General features: G+C 38.0%; 1 protein-coding gene across 34 annotated transcripts in view; it reads left to right on the plus strand.

Annotated features, from left to right (window-relative positions):
* col13a1 (collagen, type XIII, alpha 1) overlaps positions 1-19,111 on the plus strand; it is a 110,850-nt gene that overhangs the window by 60,588 nt on the left and 31,151 nt on the right. For 15 of the 34 annotated variants that reach the window (XM_048204417.1, XM_048204422.1, XM_048204428.1 and 12 more), the window contains 14 exons: positions 1,021-1,047; positions 3,108-3,158; positions 5,422-5,457; positions 5,966-5,992; positions 6,297-6,323; positions 7,623-7,649; positions 7,752-7,778; positions 7,892-7,918; positions 10,952-11,017; positions 15,241-15,333; positions 15,795-15,836; positions 15,970-15,987; positions 16,481-16,507; positions 16,950-16,994. In XM_048204417.1, the coding sequence (XP_048060374.1) occupies positions 1,021-1,047; positions 3,108-3,158; positions 5,422-5,457; positions 5,966-5,992; positions 6,297-6,323; positions 7,623-7,649; positions 7,752-7,778; positions 7,892-7,918; positions 10,952-11,017; positions 15,241-15,333; positions 15,795-15,836; positions 15,970-15,987; positions 16,481-16,507; positions 16,950-16,994 (540 nt within the window). Of the gene's footprint in view, positions 1-1,020; positions 1,048-3,107; positions 3,159-5,421; positions 5,458-5,965; positions 5,993-6,296; positions 6,324-7,622; positions 7,650-7,751; positions 7,779-7,891; positions 7,919-8,916; positions 8,974-10,374; positions 10,417-10,951; positions 11,018-15,240; positions 15,334-15,794; positions 15,837-15,969; positions 15,988-16,480; positions 16,508-16,949; positions 16,995-19,111 lie in introns of all 34 variants that reach the window. The other 19 variants (XM_048204426.1, XM_048204435.1, XM_048204442.1 and 16 more) reach the window with 9 other exon arrangements.

Raw genomic sequence — 19,111 nt, forward strand, 5'->3', positions numbered from 1 at the left:
TTTCTGGCTGCATTGGATGAAATTCTCACTCCTTATTACTCAATTTGTCTTGGCTGCTCAGTCATGTAAAAATGATTTACTTGTTGAACTTTAAATAGAAAATAGACCTCAAAAAAGCTCTTTTTCTTATCAGATACACTCTACATGCTGAGAAGGTAAAATTCACAGCCAAACCTAGAGGAGATCTTGGAAGAAAAGTTTTGGATATATATCCACAGAGAGGACAATATGTATATGTTCAAGACGAGAGAAACAGATTTGAAAACCACAGACAGTTGTGAGCTCTATTTTACCTCCTCATTCATAAGATTTGTGCATTTGGAATTGGCCATTTTTCAGTTTAGCACAATGCATGATGTGTTGCAACAGAAATCAGGGTCATCCAAAATCCACATAGTCATTTAGATGTCCCCCTGGAGCGTAGCAGCTACTCTTCCTTAAACATTTTCACTAAGAAACCGATAAAACTGCATTGTCCTCAAAGGAGACATTCCAGAATCTTGACCCTTGTATAGTTGCATACTCTAAGCTCACCCTAATGCTTTCTCTTGAAAAACAATCCCTACCTAAAAGCAGTCAGCAGCATTCAGCTCAAACTGTGAGCCCCAAGCCGAGTTTTCCATATTTCACCCAGTGTAAAGCTACATTGTGCTCCTTTAGATTCTCACAGGAAGCGTTTTTTCACTCTTCATGGCTTATCCCCCCACCCCCCACCCCCCTCCAACCTCCTCCACTGACCAGTCTGTCTGTGAGAAAAGTTAGCAGCCCCCTCATCTACTATCCATTACTCCCCACAGGCCAGCAGTGTAACACTCCAGTGCTTCCGTTCCCCTGTAGCCTCCACCCCTCAACAACCAAAAATGCTCCAGTACGCCAGTGTGTCCCATTCCCCAACCTCCAAACACTCCGTCTCAGGCTGCTGCATGCCTGTGTCCTCTCAGAACCTCGCTAACCCTGGTTCCTCTCTCTGTCTCTCTCCTTCTCACTGTGCATGTGACTGTGTCTGCTGTGACTGACCAGGGCTTAAAGGGAAACCTGGGGGAGAAGGTAAGTGCAGGACGTCGGCCTGCATGTGCAAAATTGAGACTCTCTCACTGTGGGTGGCTGTGTTGATGCGGGAGTGGGGGGGGGGGGGGGGGGGGGGGGGTTGAGCGACCTGAATCCATTGCACAAAGTGCACAGGTATCGTGATTTATATCAGGAAGGCTTCAGGCTTTATTTTGAAAGGCCTTGGGGGTCACATTCGGAAGACGTTTCCCACAATGCTTGGATTACCTGTGTTAATTCTTGGAGCGCTCTGAAGTTTTAAGACTCCCCACTCTAGACAAAGAGATGTTTGGAATGGAGCAGCTTACGAAATCCTACCACTTCGGGACACCGCCAAAACTATCCAAATGTTATGTAGTCACTAGAAGTCTCTTCGAGTCTGTATTTGGTATGACTGAGAACTCTAAACTGAATTTAGTACATTGAGCTTCAGTTCCCGTTGTGGCAAATGTGGTTTGAGCCATTCTTAAACCAGTCCCATTTGGCAGCTTCGCTCAGTGTTTGTACAAGCCAGCAGTTCTGCGGCGTCCCTTCATCGAGCTGGAATGATATGTAATCTGTGAGGCCGAACAAGCAATGTGAGGAGAAACATATTCTTCATTTCACCATCACAGAAAAGTAGTGAAACTTCTGGATAGATATCCTCACTTGCCAGCAAAACTGTGTGGTTCAAAAGAACTTGGAAGGGAAATAAATAGTGATGTGACCACCGGGCCGACAAGTAGAGAAGCAGACAATATACGACCTTGGAAAGACCCACCTGATTCTCGTCCAGAATAATCAGTGGGCTTCCCTTGTTGTTTCAGGGGTTTACTTTTTATCCCCTCTTTTTAAGTGCGGTCATGTTTTACCTTCCAGAAAGGGTAAGTCTTGACCCAACAAATTTTGGGTGAAGAACTTCACTTCATTAGATATCAAAACAAACCCCCTCAAGATAAATGGGCATGCTAGCCCTGAAACTGGCAGCCTTAGCGCTTCAGTCCTCAAGCAAATAAATTCAGTTGAATCATAAGTGGTTGCGTTGGAAAGCTGAAGTCGGATGAAAATCAGGCGAATTGGTGATTGATTTGTTGAACTTTGCAAGAACTGCAGAACTTGAGACAATGTATTCTTTAAACAGAAAGGATTACTTGTTGAGCGAGATCGTATCATTCATGAGTAAGACCAATTCTTAAATACCAGCAGAATTTGCTCCTGCTTTGGCTGATTATATTTGGACTCTTTGTCCAGTACCCATTCCTAGCTGCCAAATGCTTGTAATGTAAGCCTGTTCAAAGGGATATCTCTAGATCTTCAGTTGTCCTGTTGCACAGATCTCTGCAAGATTCTGTGGGTAACCATAAACCTTGAGGGCAAAGCTTAGGAGTCCTTTCCTTTTCCACAACCTGAAAATCAGTCTTTCGCTCTCTAATAACCTTTGTAGGTGACTCAAAAAAGTGCTAAAACAAATACTCCTTCATCCCCTGATAAAGTGGGCATTGAACCAGAAAAATTGTCCACAATTTGATGGATGGCTGAGTCATCAAAGGTGTCTTCCTGATAGTGTTTCACATGAGAGAGCTAATTAGGGAAAGTGCAGGAAACCCGAGAGCTTTCCTGTCTGACCACAGAGCGTTGCGGGATTGCACTTGGATGTTTGGTGCAGTGCTGCGGACAGGCCGACACCGTGCAAATCACCTAGTTTACGCCAGATAACCAGCCCGCCGGGCCGTTTGCTATTTACTCAGCAGTGCTCCCTGACCCTCTCAATTCGCTGTCAAGATGTAAACTACGACTCTGAAATGAGAACCAGGGTCTGCTGACATTTTACTTATAGACCAAAATACAGTTTTCACCTCTGAGCCACATGCAAGCGCTCTCCGTGAGGCGGCTTAGCAAAAGAGTTATGTTAAACAGATGTTATAGGGTGTTTTAGAAAGGGTTGTTCTATTCTGCAGATACAATATACTCACTGATACATTTGGCTTTGTGTACTAGGTGTAGTTTAGTGGATATCATTCTTTCTCTTTTCTGTCACTTCCTCTCCTCAATGTCTTTCTACCTCTCTTATCTGTCCGTAGGGAGCACCAGGAGAGCCAGGTCTGTCTATCATTGGCCCACGAGGACCTCCTGTAAGTGTTTGCTCTGTCACTGCTTAAACTCTTCATCATCTTCCTCTAATATCAGATCTCCAGAGTAGATACAAGTTAGAGGTGCAGATTTTAGCAGCTTTTGGCCTCAATCCTATGATTCCAAGAGTTCTTGGCAAGGGGTTGTTCTATTGTTTTTCTTCCCGCACTTAACTTACAGACCACCCCAAAGTGAGCTTGATAAATATATGGTGTAGGGTAGATAAGCAGGATAAGCATCATCTAGCACACTACTGTATGTGGAGCAAATCCAATGAATCTCTTCTAATCAAGACCTGATCTCTAATGTGCACGAACAGGACAGGAATCCCATAGCAGCTTGTATGGAAGCACTTACACTTCATCAGTGTATTTCGGGGCTGTGACTCCCACGTAATGACGCCCATTAGGAATCTCATCTTCATTAGCAAGAAGGAATGAAAACATCCCAGCCCTTGTCATTATAATCCAGACATTAAACGTGCAGATTGTGCTGGATTTGTTAATGAGTGGTCAGCCATCAGGTGAAATGGGGCTTGTCCCCAAACTGGCACTCTTTCCCTTTCTTTGCATTCCTCTCAGTAAGACAAAATCGTAATGTTATGCCGTCAGAAGCGCAATTTCCTTGCTGATTATGCCGTGCAAAACTTTGTCCTGTGGTTTCCCCCATCCATCCCAACACACTCTTAAGGCAGGGCCGTCAGACTGTTCAGACATCTGTTTTTCTGCTTGCTGATTATACACTCCCCTATACCTCTGACCCATCACCTCTAATAAGGCGTCAAGAGTGGACATCAGGCATAGAGAACTGGTGACAGGTGAAGTTTCATCGCAGGGCTGCCTTAAAGGGAATGTCTTCAGCAGTTGAGCTGAAAGCATAGGCTTTGTCCTCACCTCCAAAAGGGTCACAGAGGTTGATTTGAGGCAGAAGTGTGGAGAGGCCAGCGGAAACGACTGCTTTAGCTAGGCAGGTAGACCTGATAGGGCGGTAAAAGTTTCTTTCTCACACATAAGTGGGGCAGTTAGGGAATAAAAAGAGTGATCATTAGATGATGTGTTGAGTTGTCTTTACATTTGCAGTTATTGTCCTAGCTGATCAGGGCCAAGGTTTTTTAACAAAGATACAACATCAATACAAGCTATTCTCAAACACGCAAAAGGAAAGAAGAAATAGATTTTTTTCCACAAAACTACAGGCAGTCTAACTATTAAAAGCTGAGGCTATCAAAACAATTATTGCTATGATTTCATGATTTGTCTTTAGAAGGCCAATTATTACATTAATTATAAATACATTGTAAAATACATTTAGCAAAATCCCCTTTATAGATTCCTTAGTACCTCTGGACTCCAGTTTGTCTTAGGTGTCTTTTTTGTTTTTGTCTTGTTTTGTTCAAGGTATTACGTTGAAAAATTGTGTCTGTCCTGAAAACAACTGAAAAGTGATATTTAATCTTGGTTTAATTCCAAGATCAGACTGCAGTCAGAAAACTGATGTTGTGTCACTCCTGAAGAATGTTATGGATTGCGTCCATAGTGGGTTTTTGGTTTAGAGGAATTTTTTTTGCTGGACTGGACTGGTATTCAGTTGTTTTCTGCTACATTTTGTTAGACTTTTGTGCCAACGAAATGAATGTTGTCAGTCCTTTTTTGGGTGATTCTGAGGGGGCACATGCTGCTACTTCCATTATTCCAGACCGTTAGGTTCCCAAGGCAGAGAAAATCAGCCATGTTCCAATAACTACCTGAGACCCAGACACACAATCCCCTTCATTAGCTCCGTTCACCTCTTCCTTGTAATTTTCTCTCAGGTTGCTCCAACACAGTCTTTTTTTGCCAGGCATATTGAATGACTTCCTCTTTTCCCAAGGGCTGGAAAAGTTTTTTCAGGAAAGCAAACTTAGTATTGTTCATAGGAGAATGTAGCACTAATGATTACTGACATTTACTTAATATGTGAGAGCCAATGAGACAAGGCTAACAAATTAAATAAGGACAAGTCTAATGTCTTTCAGTTAGTTCTTTCCAGTGTTGAATTTCAGTCAGTTTTTAGAGCTTTATTTGTCTTTGTCTCCTCATCCCACACAAAGTGCTTCCTACAGAGCAGGAAGGCTCCTGTCCTTCAACCTCAATTACGACACAACTGAGTTTGGAGGAACAATACTCCGTCTCTCAATACAGACCTCCTTTCATCGAGTTCACATAATCCTCATGTTTTTCGTATAGAAAATAACTGCTTATCTTTTTTCTTTCTGTCTCCCCTCAGGGACAGCCCGGTACTAGAGGATTTCCAGGCTTTCCGGTAAGTGACTTTTGTCTGAAGCCAACTGGACAAACTTCCAGTTTAGTTGTGAGTTTATAAAAGCCACCAATTAGCTACTGGTTCCTTGGCCCCTTATTTAATTGGTGCGCATGGAAATGACTCAAGTAAGTGAGAATAAATGTAGAGCAGACTTGTGCAGATGTCATTCTAGAAGTCTGTGAGACTATATATACACAGTAAGGCGTATAAATGTCCTAGAACCCTGTCTAAAGGCTGTTTACCTCCTCTGGATATTAAAGGCCCTTTTCAGGTGTTCATTACCCTGCATGTTCACCGTTCAGCAGGACGCATTGAGAACGCTGAGTTAAATACAGTTCCATCAGTGTGTCTAGAGAGCGTTTTACACGTGACCTCTAAATTGGCCTGACACTCAAGGAAATACCTTTTTTTTTTCATAAACATTGTCATATTAGCTTGTCTAGACAGAAGAATTGGAGCTGTTTTGTGCCTTCACAATATCGCCAATCTGCTGTTCACTTTTTTCCAGGGCCCCATCGGCTTGGACGGGAAACCCGTGAGTTTTGCTTCATTCCTTACAAATCTTTGAGTAATTGACACTTGTGCAGGTTTGGAACCTCCGAACCCTTGTACCAAATTATTTGGCAGTAATTGATAATTGACAGTCATTTTGGCAATGAAGAGGATAATTATGGTAATAATAATTATGCCAATTATCGTAATAAATTCACTATTGTCGTCATCATGACAGAACATGAAATCAATAACGATATGTGTACAAAGAATTAAGTAAATTGTGTTACATAAAAAGACTAAAGAGAATGGATATTTTTCCTTTGCCTTTCCCCCCAATCTTACAGGGACAGAATGGTCCAAAAGGTGATATGGTAAGTATTTTTGTAACCATTTTACCTTACCATTGTTAACTGGCTTGTGCAAAAGCAATTTCCTATAAATGTGATCCTAAGAAAACACACCTTGGCTGGAATTAATTGAAGTGTTAAAATACAAATCTAAATACTTTTTGTTTAAAGGGACACACATAATGAGATCTGTCATGTTCACTTTTACTAATGAAATACCATTGGAATAAAAACCATTCATCATAAAGAGAAATATGTAAAGAAGTAAAACATGTCATGAAGAAAAATTTGTCAGTGTCCATAAAACTCACCAGTTGAGCCATTTGTTTTCAAGATGGCTTGTTACAGTGATGTTTATCTAGGCTGTAAGCATGGCCATATAAATTCACAAAAACAACACTCTTGTAGTTTGATTTATGGGGAGAGTGACTGAATGGCATTGTGTGTGTGCGAGAGAGAGAGAGAGAGAGAGAGAGAGAGAGAGAGAGAGAGAGATGAGAGGCCGCATTTCATTCAGTGGGATTTATCAAAAGTAACTTTAAGTGAATATCTATATGACTTTAGCCGCATGTGGTATTAAAACAAGGACATTGGGTTGGCTCTGTCCTCTTAAACTGCAACTTGAAAAAACGTAGTCAAGATTTTTCTTTTACGTGATGAAAGACAATGGGCAGATAGATTAGGCTCCCAGGCTGTGCGCTTTAAACCATTCCTTATAAAATATAGTACAACCCCTATGTTCTCTCCTTTATAGCATCATGAGAAACGGCAAGCTTAGAAACTATAAAAGAGAAGCACTTTTCTGAATTGACACCTTTATAAGACAGCATCAGAGCTGAACGGCCCCTGCTGAGCTTTTGAACATGCCTGAGCTTTTAAAGTAATACGTAAAATGGATTTTATATATATATATATATATATATATATATATATATATATATATACGTTTCTGCTAAAGTTCTTCACACTCCACATTTGCTTTTAACTTTGTATGAAAGTATTACAGAAATCTAACTGTCATTTCTAAGGCTGCAGGTTACATGTTTTTCAGAGGGCATGATTTATTAAAAGCAGCCACTGAAGCTCTCCATACAAGCACACAATGATATTTTTAACTTAGTAAAACACTTAAAAAATAAGAGGTTTGTTTTTAGCTATTAGCCTTTTTTGTATTTCCTTTTCAGCATAAGAAATTAATTTATAAGGAACTGTTTTTGTGATTGTTATGACTGAGAGGTTTGGCATTGTTGGTTGTAAACAGGAAAAGATAATCATGGACAACCCAGTAACACCTCCATATTATAATTGTGATTATTTTCCCAGGGTCCTCGTGGTCCCAAAGGAGTACCAGTAAGTATTTGCTTAAATATATATTAATATATTATCATAATACCAGAGGAGTTTTTACAGTGGAATGGATTTTAAGTGTTTTGTTCAAATCTTATTTTTCAGGGTGAACCTGGTCCAAAAGGAGAGAAGGTAGAATTCATGCATAAAATTCACTAAAATAATAGCAGCTAATTTTCTTATAATTTGTGAAATTACCTTAGAGGACAATGCATAATAGATTTTTTTTTCTTTCTTTTTTCTAGGGTGTATGTGGTGACTACACTCACAGGGTGAGTGAATGTTTTATTAAACTTACTTAATTGATTTTGTGATGATATAAACGCTGTGAATGTTTCATTTATGGTTTAAAAATAAGTTACCAAATATGATTCGAAGGTTGTCTGGCGTTGAGTGCTGAAAAATCCCAAGCATATGTTTTCATTCCAGTTTTACGTGATAGTCTTCTATTTGTCAAAGAGATTTGTCTTGTTTACCCTTAAAAAGACATGTACGACATGCTTTGCGGTTCATTTACAGACATTAACATAGAGGGAAAAAGGGAAGGAATAATGGATCGGCAGCTTGGATAGTCTCAGATAGGTAGCACATGAGCACATGCCAAGGCAGGGCCTCAAAAGTCGATCAGCCCTCTCTCGGGAAAATCACAGTTTCATGTAAACACAGCAATTTTACCAACAGCCTGCTGAATTGGATTTGATAAGACTCTCTTTTAAAAGGAGTTTTGGTAACAGCCCTAGCCTATTTAAATGTAATTTTGGCCTTTTGAAGCTATTTTATCAATTATGTAATCTCAAAAACAACACGCAATATAAAAGCAGAAAAATAGACTTGGCAGTAGATGTTTCTACTGAATCTGTGTTTTGATTGAAAAAAGAAAGAACAGAAACAGCAGCAGGACACGTACAGTTGATAGTTTTGTTTCTAAGTATTTCATCACTTCCTTTATTATGTACAGTATAAGTAAGAGTACTCAGTATATCATACAGATATATCACATCAAAACAGAGTCATTCTCTCTTCATGCATGTCAGCCAGGCCTCGTGGGAGGCAGTTGACTATTTAGAAGGCTGCACATAAGGGTGGTCTTTTTGTACTGTAGGTTATTTGCAGTTAAGGTTAAAGCCAAAGGTCACTGCGCTAGACTGAAAGGATACACCCTGCAGTGATGGAACAAAAATGGGTATTATCACTTGAATGTGTGTGCGTGTGTGTGTTTATGTATCCGTATCCATGTCCGTGTATTTATATGTTGGGCCATTTTAAGCAGGGGCTCCCAATGAAAACGCTGGCAGCTTTGCGCTCCAGTCAGGCTCTGATGTTGAAGGTTTGTGGGCTGTTCGCTGTCCCTCATCCCTAATGTCGTGATATGTGTGTTACAGTCCTGCTGCAAAGAGAGACATAGCTGAAAACTGTGCTCTAGTTTATCTACATGCACTGTTGGAGGTGCAGAGAGGTGCAAGCTATTATAACTGATTGAAAACACTGTAGGAATTTATAATGGCTTATATTAAAACACAGCTGTTTTCCTGCCTTTTCTTGGGCCTTCTCAGGGAACTTTTATGGTCGTGGTATAACATTTTAAGGTACACTATGCAACTGTAACTTTATATGACATCAAGATGCATCCAAATGTTTTTTGGATATGTTAAATACATAAATTCCATGTCTCTTTTATATTTTGATTGGCCTCCTTATGCATAGAGTACCCTAACACAATGTAACATTCTGGTTAAATTGGTGAAAAACCTTCTGCAGGGAGATAAGGACACTTTAAAACGCTTGCCTTCTTTCTTTATTTGTCTTTATTATTTCTTTATCTAATTTGTATTTTCCTCTTTCTCTGAAATTCATTGAGACAATCAGTGTGTTTTTGTATATATGATATTATAGATTATGTATATTGCTTTTTAAAATATATAAAAACATAGCATATATATTTAGATTCATATATTATGTTTATATATTGGAATATGTACACTACGTTCGGAAGTTTGAGGTCAGTATGATTTTTTTTTTTACAAAGATGCATTAAATTGATCAAAAATGACATAAGACATTTATGTCAAAAAAAAAAAAAAAAAAATCATTTTCAGATAAATGCTGTTATTTTGAACTTTATATTCTTCAAAAAAGTCCTGAAAAAAGTACCACTGTTTCCACAAAATTTATAAGCAGCACAACTATTTTCAGCATAACATTATAATAAGAAGAAATGATAATAAGTAATGTTTCTTGAGCAGATTTCTGAAGGATCATGTGACACTGAAGACTGGAGTAATGATGCTGAAAATTTACCATCACAGGATTAAATTATATTTTAAAATATAGTGAGACTGAAAATAGTTATTTTAAATTGTAATCAAATAAATACAGGCTTGGTGAGCTTAAGAGACTTCTTTTAAATATCATCATAATTCCACATAATTCTTTTAATTTTTAAAAACCTCACAGACCCCGAAACTATTGAACAGTAGTGTATATTCCATGTGCAGCAAGGTCCAAAAGACCTCATTGAAAATATTTTAAAGTAGAATTAGAATGCAAAATTGAATCATTTTCAGTAATTCTTCCGTTCTTTTAGACTTTTGGAAACATTATAGATAATTTTTACATCCAAATCTCACAAGAAGGCAAGTTTTATTTAGGGTAATATCAACTATTAGTGGTTTATCTATGGGTCAATAACTCTTGAATCTGTGCTTTGCAATGCTGCTGATCTCAACAGAAACGCCGTATTGTCAACGTCTGTGCTGGAGGACAGGCCGCAGTAAGTCTGTTGCGAAACTCTCTTTGTAGCAAGACTGAATCCAGCCTGATCTACACAGCATTGCTGCAGAGTTACAGGTGCTGTCATAGTGGAGATGGACATAGAAACATTATCATTGATAGTGTTTGATATGTGAAAAAATTATCAACATTTAATCAAAAGCATAGTTTATATTCTTTTATCTACATATTACTAAACCTAAATCTTTTATTGAGCCATTAATTTGATAATTGTGAGAATTTCTTACATTTATAAATAGCAAACCTACAGTACTCCGCTCTGATGGACCCGTGACTCTGTACAATGATGCTGAATCCTTTTGGCTCTGTCTTTCCTTTCTTCTTCATCATCTCTCTCTCTCTATCCCCTTGGCTTGATTTTTCCTTACTGTTCACTCTCTTTTTCATTTGTTTTCTGTTTTTTCCCTTCCCCTCCTCTTCTATCTCTGGCCCGTTTCCTTCCTTTGGCCTCCTGGTGAACTTGTGTGGCCTGGTGGTTTTGTGCACCGTGTCCCACCTGTGCTTTGTGACCTCAGCAGATGTTGCCCATCACCGTCCGCAACATGCCCTCAATAAGCCCTCTAATCCTAAAGCGCCTCAAGGTACATCTCTCTCTGCCACCCTCGCACCCCTTCCTTACGGATGCCAACCTCCATCCACCGACTGCCAGCCAGGCCTCTTGTTGCCCCTATACTTGACATCTCTGTGTTGGAAATTTGAGTTCATTAACAATTACTAGGCTCTAGACCAGTGGTTCCCAAACTTTTTAGCGTGGAGTACCCCCTGAAGGCATTGCCATCCTTCCGTGTACCCCCTCTCTTACACTTTGACTGCAGTCACACCTTTACCATTAAGGGACAATTTTTGCCCCCTAAATTGATTTTCCAGTGCATTTTTTTTTACCTTTATGAATAACTTTATAAAATAAATAATGTTTTAAATAAAAATGTTCAATAGAGAAATATGCAATGATGGTAAAACTAAGTAAAACTTTTAAATATTAAACTAAAACCGCCAGTAGGTGGCAGCGAGTCACTGTTTTTATGAGTGAGCCATCGAGTCATTCATTCAGTAACGAAGCAAGTGGCTGTGAATGAATCATTGAATCGACTCTCACAATTCGTTCAAAGCCGCAGAATTGTTCGCGAATCACGGACGTGTGTTGTAGTTCTGCTGTGGTTTTCGTTATTATTTCATTGTAAAATAGAGTAAATACTAGCAGTACTGTGTTTAAAATGTACGTGTAAAATGTAAATGACCTGTTGTATAATAATGTCACGTTTGCAGTCATGTGGATATTTGGGAACAATTGCATTCTTGCTCGTTATCATCATTAAATACAAGAACTCACGCAAGGTATGTTTTTGTACCGGAGAAAGTTTGAGTCTTAAATCGAAATTAATTCATTATCTGTGTCTATATTTGTTCTTCATGCGAGTAAGTGCTAAATCCCCACTTTTACAAAGGTGCACTGTCGAGAACGACAGTAATTTAGCGCGAGTTAAGGCAGCAGATTCGGCACGCAATCTACAGTCATTTTTGACGGCAAATGGTGAGGTAATTTGATTAAATGTACTGGATTTACGACGTTTTGACAGTTAGAAATACATGCTCTATTTTAATATTATTTTAATGTAGAATTAAATGAAATACTCAGCATTTTGTTCGCGTACCCCCTTTTGTCACCTCGCGTAACCCCAGTTTGGGAACCACTGCTCTAGACAAACAGCCAGAGGTGAATTATCATAGCCAATAGTTTCATTGTCTTGAAATACACTTCTTTCCTGAAATAATGTTCAATTCTCAAAATTTATTGGCGTATAAACTCTACCCCACAGCAAGAACGTCTGTCAGGCCCTCTCTGTCTTTTCAGTCATTGTCCATCTGTTTTAACTGGACATTATCTCAATAAAATTCTCTAATACATAATGGATTATCCTTATATGTCTACTCGTATGATAATGTTGGACAAATTTAAGGATCGTTCAGGTATTTTTGAGCTGACAAGAAATCATCTGAGTAGTATCAAAAATTGTAATACTTTTTCAGATTTTTGGCTATTTTGGAAATAAAAGATTAATACATCTACTAGAGAATTTGGTATGTATGAAATATTTTAAAGACCCCATGAAATCAAAATTGAAGTTTTTTAGTCCAGGTCCATAAGCTAAATTAGCCAGTAGCATTTACAATACAGTTCAATTTGTTAACATTAGGTAATGCATCCAGTATCATGAACAATAAATAACAATTTTTTTAGGTTAATGTTTATAAATTTACTATTGTTCATTGTTAATTCATGTTTGTTCATAATGTATTAATGGCCACATTTTATTTGGTTACACTTTATTTTAAGGTGTTATTGTTACTCTGTAATTATACATTTAGGTACTGAGTAATATTAAGTAACTTCATGTACTAGTTATAGGGTTAGGATTAGGGTTTGGTTTATGCATGTAATTATGCACAATTTATAGTTATTACTATAGTAACTGCATGTAACATATGTAACAATAACACTAAAATAAAGTGTTACGCTTTATTTTAATGGGTCCTGGTTACAGTGTAATTAGGTTCAGGTATAGGGTTTGGTTTAGTGTTAGTTTCTTGTAATTACACATAATTAAGGACACATTAATATAAAGTGTTAGTTTATACAAATTGTTAAAAATGTATTTGTATAAGTAGGAATTAACCTACATACTGTAAGTATTTTTCTTTATTTTATTTTAGATATTACATTAACTAATGTTGACATGTAGAACCTTATTGTAGCGTGTTACCAATTGACTTTCAGCACATACGCATTTAAAATTAACACTCTTTCTCAGGAAAACAGACCAAAAGTCTTATGACATAATCTTGCACTCATCGGCGTGTCCAATTTGTTTGTCCAATCAGATGCTCTCAAAAAATTTCATGGGGTGTTTAAAAGTTAAAAATGTATATAGTTTATTCTGCAATGACTCATCAAATCCCTTAAGAATGGTAAGCAGGGCTACAGCCATGTTAACAAAGCAAACAGAACTTATTCAACAGAAGTTTAAAAACAATGACTGTCAAAAGATAACACAAAAATGAGACCGCTTATTTAGCAGAAAAGTGAGTCTTGCCTTAAGGAACTTCGGCCTGTCTAAAAGGCTCTCTGCCTTTACTGCCCACTCAAGGAAGTGCCCCTGGCACAGGTCGACCACGGTTGGCACCCGTCCTCCATCTTATTTCTACAGGTGTGTAGTCTTTGCGCACCAATTTCGAGTACCATGTTTGGAGACAGTGGTACAGACTGTAGAAGACCACAGTGTTAGAGAAAGTACTTTGCAGCTGGTTTCCTAGGTCTCCAGATTGGGTCGGGTCTGTGCATTGGATGGAGATCATGGAATGTCTCCATTTAATGGATCTACATCTGGCCCCATAAATCAAATCTTGACAAGTCCTGTCAAGGAATAAATGGATAAAATATGGATCTAAAACTGATGGATGTATTCCGGATTTCTTTGAGCTTCAGACTTTGCTACTGAACAGAGACAGTGTTAAAGAAAGGGCTTTCTTTGTCACGGTATCTGCTCTATTTGTGGTTAATCAGTCGTGTACATGGCTGCCAGCATGTTGGAGGTCTTAATTTTCTGTCTATAGTAGCAGACTTGGAAATAAATGCAGTTAATGGAAGGAAAATTATTCGAACTTCTAACACCAAATGTTCAGTTTGCAGACTACGTCTCTTTAATGTTGAAAACAGACTTTTTAAAAATTAATTACACAGCAGAATTCTTCAGAACTAATCAGTTCTCCTCATGGTCTCTTCTCAGGAAGAGTAGGATATTGTTTAGTCCAGTCTTATTTCCTATTTTCACATCCTACTCGCTGTGTAAATACTGGACACTTTCCTGTAGATGATTTTGTTTAGTCTCTTTTTGTGTTGAAGGTCTCTTTTTGCTCATAACTGAGAAGTACCCGAGATAGTATTAAAACAGCCATGAGTGGATCATGTAGAGCAGTGGTCCGTCGGTAGGATTGCGGACACCAGGGAAAAGCTATGCTAAACGTGAATAATAAAATAAATAGTCTTAACAACCAAATAAATAGGCTTATCAACCTTTCGAAGGGAGGAGAAAAGTCATCTCATATATTTTGTTGTTTACGTCTGTTGTTTAAGGCTGTGCGTCCAATCAAACTCACCGGAAAAAAACATGACCCAGACTACATGGAATTTGAGTTCAGTTACAGTGAGGATAAAATTGAGGTTTCAATTTTAAACAACAAACAATTTTGGGTTGCCACTTGATGTCTAATTCTAAATAGGCTCTTGAAACAAACTCAGTTAGGAACCACAGATGTAGACCTGACTGAGGAAGATCTGTGAGGCCACAAGCAAAATTGTACGGTTTGTTAAGTTGAAGGCATTAGCTAATGGCTAGTGGGCCACTGAAGAGGTTCTTAAAAGCATTAAGTTTTTCAAAACTTTTTTCCCAAATCTTTTCCTTCTACTATTTTCCAAACATGGTACTCTATAAACTAGAATAACATCAATCATTTCATCCTAACACTTGACTTTCAACTCGATCTTCAAACTTTGGTTCCTCTCAGCTTCAAATCCATTGTTTCATCAGTGAATTATTATAAATATGTTAAATATTTTTCTAAATTACATTTTATAAAGAACTTTAAGTAGATATTTCATCAACAGCTTTGCTCATTCTATAATTTCATATCTGATTATTGTGACTTACTGGATTTGAATCGGAGTGGATCCTGCCATTGATGTTATGAATTGTACATTATATCCAAATGGTTTCTTTATCTCAGATGCTAACTTCCTGTCTCTCAGCAGGGCGAGCCTGGAGCACAAGGACCACCGGGACCTCCTGGCCCTCCAGGGCCTCCTGGGACTCCTGGTCTAACTGGTGCTAGTGGGTCTCCGGTAAGTCTCAATTATTTATTTATAAGCTAAATAATGTACAGTCAGGATTTTTTTTAAAATTATTATTGCAAAATAAACCCCTTTGTGGCACGTGCAATAATGGCTGTATATTATTTCTGGTTTTGCACATTTGTACTTTAGTAACTCCATTTGTTGATGTTGATGTTGTTTGTGTGTGTGTGGTCCTGTTAAACCCTAAGTTGTGGGGACCAAATGTCCCCAAAAATACAGTAATACCAGTAATACAGTAATACAATCATATTATATGTTATTTTTTGACAAAGTAAAAATACAGTAAGTTTTCTGTGATGGGTAGGTTTAGCGTAAGGGTTAGGATTAGGGGAATTGAATATAGTTTGTACATTATAAAAATCATTATATCTATGTCTATGTTTCCCCATAAAACATGGAAACCCAACATGTGTGTGTTTTAACTATCTACCTACTCATTTTTGGCATAGGGTAAACCTGGAGAACCTGGAAAACCTGGAAAAGACCCAAGGGTGAGTATTTGAATACATCCATACATTGTCATCCTTACCTTCCTAACATGGATACTCATCATTACTTGAAATGAAACCAGAACTGTCTACAATGCTTCAAACTGAAAGTATGTTTCTCTTTCTTTCATTTTAGATGCTACCGGGGCTGAAGGTAAGCTTGAAAACCATACAGCTGTCCAGCTGCATTGCAATGATAGTATTTTCCACAGGCGAGTCATAAACAGGATCACATGAAGTTCACACACAGTTCAGCAGCCTACAGGGTGGGTCCGCTCTGTCTTTGCCAGTACAGAAGGGGTGGATATGCCACAATTGATTAACCGTGTTGCTGTTAGATAAGTATGTATTTCCCCTGATGCATTAATTGCCACTGATTTTATACTGAGGAATTTTGATTGTACTCCATTTAGAAGCCCTAGAAGTCCCTTATAGGAGCACACTTCAGCTCTCTAAAAAAGATTGTCTGCCAGTCTATATAAGAGCTGTAACTAGAGGCTTACTCCTTTGGACCTGAAGTTCCCAATAAATGAATACCACTCTACTTATTGCCCCTTTTAAACAAATAAAACCGCTTCTCGATAAAAGCCACAGAGCAATTAGATGGATATTTGATAGTTTTCTTTTTTCTTTTTCTTTTTTTATAGGGTGAACCCGGTGTACCTGGACAAAAGGTGAGTATGTCCATCAAAGTTCATGAGTAGACATTTATTGTTTGTGTTAAATGAAAAGCCATTTTTTACATCCCACATTTTAGATCTAGAAATTTGGCACTGCTGCTGATTGCTTAAACAAAAGGGTTAGAAATGGATCCTTCTCCTCTGAGGAACCTTCAGGAATTAAGCTGAACTGTGAGGGAGTGACGTATCAATTAATCATTCAGCAGAGTGATTGAAAACCACTAAGCTACAGGGCAGAGCCCTGAATGTGGGGCTCATTAATCGGCATGCTAGATGAAACATTTTAAACTGGAGAAGGAAGCTTGGCACATCACTTTAAAGTCATGCTAGACCACAGATAAAATATTAGTGGATTAGAAAGAACATAATTCATCTGCTCAACAAACTCTTTGCTTCATGCAAGGCCTTCTTTTTCTGATTTTTCCTTATCTCTCAGGGTGATCGTGGTGAAGAAGGTCCAAGTGGACCTGAAGGCCCCAAGGTAAGAATCTGTAACCTTTGACTTGTTTAAGCAGCTTAAATAATTACCCTGCTCCACAGGTCACCCATCACTTCTGGGTCAACCCATTACATAATCCCATACATCAGATTGACAGCCCCCTTTGAGTCTGATTCAAATCTTACTATCTTTCTCCCTTTATTTTGTCAATCAAAGTCTTGAAGTTTGGCTGCAGAAAAAGGCGTATTCAAATTACACACTTTCTTTAATCAGGCCTCCAGCAGAAGAGAGTGGGATTTCATCTAAAACCGTCTGTAGGTGTGACATCAGATACCCAAAGCATACAGTTTTGATTAAGCCAGTGGGACGGCACCTTAACTGTTTGAGTTACCACTGGAGCACTAGAGGATTTAGACAAAGTATCGGGCTGATAACGGCATCTGTTTGGGGTTTTACTGTCTTCCCCTTCAGCAATGTGCTTAACTCTAAAGTCATTGAGTGCATTATCCCTGAGGTAATGAAAGATTGAATTAAGATAGTGAATGAGGCTTAGTGTAACACCATGAAAAGCACAAAACACACTACAGTAAAAATGTTTAATGTTTTTTAAAACTCTCTTATGCTTACCAAGGCTGCATTTATTTGATCAAAAATATAGTAAAAAGAGTAATAGTGTGAAATTATATTTACAATTTAGAATAACTGCTTTCTGTATACTTAAAAATGTCGTTTATTCCTGTGTTGGAAAGGTTGAATTTTCAGCAGTCGTTACTCCAGTCTTCAGTGTCACATGATCCCTCAGAAACATTTCTTATTATCTGCAATGTTAAAAAGAGTTTTATTAAGTGCTTCTTAATATTTTAGTTGAAACAGTGATACACACTCTAAAAAGTGCTGGGTTAAAAACAACCCAAGTTGGGTTGACAAACCCAGCCATTGGGTTGTTTTAACCCAGCAAATGGGTTGTTTTAACCCAGCGGTTGGGTTAAATGGTTGCCCAGCCTGCTGGGTAGTTTTATTTAACTCAACTTTTGTTTAAAAATTACTGTATTGCTTGCTTAAAATGAACCCAAGGTATGTTGGAAATTAACATTTATTAATAAGTTTAATGAATAATAATTAAACAATAAACATTTATTAACTTGCTTATTAATAAATGTTCACCTTTTGATTATTATTGTTGCCACTAGTAATTGTGTCTGATTTTTAATTTCCAACCAATTTTGGGTTCATTTTAAGCCAGCCATATAGTAATTTTTAAACAATGGTTGGGTTAAATAAAACTGCCCAGCACGTTGGGCGAACATTTAACCCAACCATTGGGTTAAAACAACCCAATCGCTGGGTTTGTCCATTTTCAACCCAATTTAGGTTGTTTTTAACCCAGCATTTTTTAGAGTGCTGGTTTCTTAGATAAGAAAGTTCAGAAGAACATTACAAGTGGCCTTACAGTCACTTTTGATTCATTTAATCTGCACTCGCTGAATAAAAGCATTAATTTCTTTATTTAAAAAACAAAACAAAATTACTGGCCCCAAACTTTTGGACTGAATGGAAGAGTATGTAACAATATATTGTAGAGAGAAAACTATCTTTCAGTCTTTTTTCTTGAATACTTTCCTGCACACAATCAATCTTTCCACCTCATTCCATACTTGTTTCCAGAATAACACAGTGGGTCAAACAGCTTAGCCTATGTGAAGTTACAAGTGCATTGATTGACACTTTGTGAGGGATACATGTTGGCACAAAAACCACATATAATTTTTTCCATGTGAAATTGAATTTGCTTTGCTTTGAAACAACCTATATAGTTCGCAATCTTGGATTTGTGTTACGCTTTTACCCATGTGAACTCTGGAACGACCTGCATATCGATTCCCATCCAATCTACCTTAGTGAACTTGAGCTTTCTTCCATCAGCCACGTAGTTCATGTCCAACACACGTACCCAGTCAATTCCTAAAGCTAGATTGATAGTAAGCATGTCACACAGTGAGCTTATGGAAAATTCCTCTATACTAGAGTTAGACTGAAGTTAGGTTTATGTTCATTTTCATCTTAGCTCAGGTGAAATGTTGTGTGCTACAGCAGAGAAGCAGTTATTTTGCACAACTGCACCACCTTCTGGATACGGGCAAGTGTTGCGCTCATAAATA

Source organism: Megalobrama amblycephala, linkage group LG10 (genome assembly GCF_018812025.1).
Source record: "Megalobrama amblycephala isolate DHTTF-2021 linkage group LG10, ASM1881202v1, whole genome shotgun sequence".
Classification (NCBI taxonomy): Eukaryota; Metazoa; Chordata; class Actinopteri; order Cypriniformes; family Xenocyprididae; genus Megalobrama; species Megalobrama amblycephala.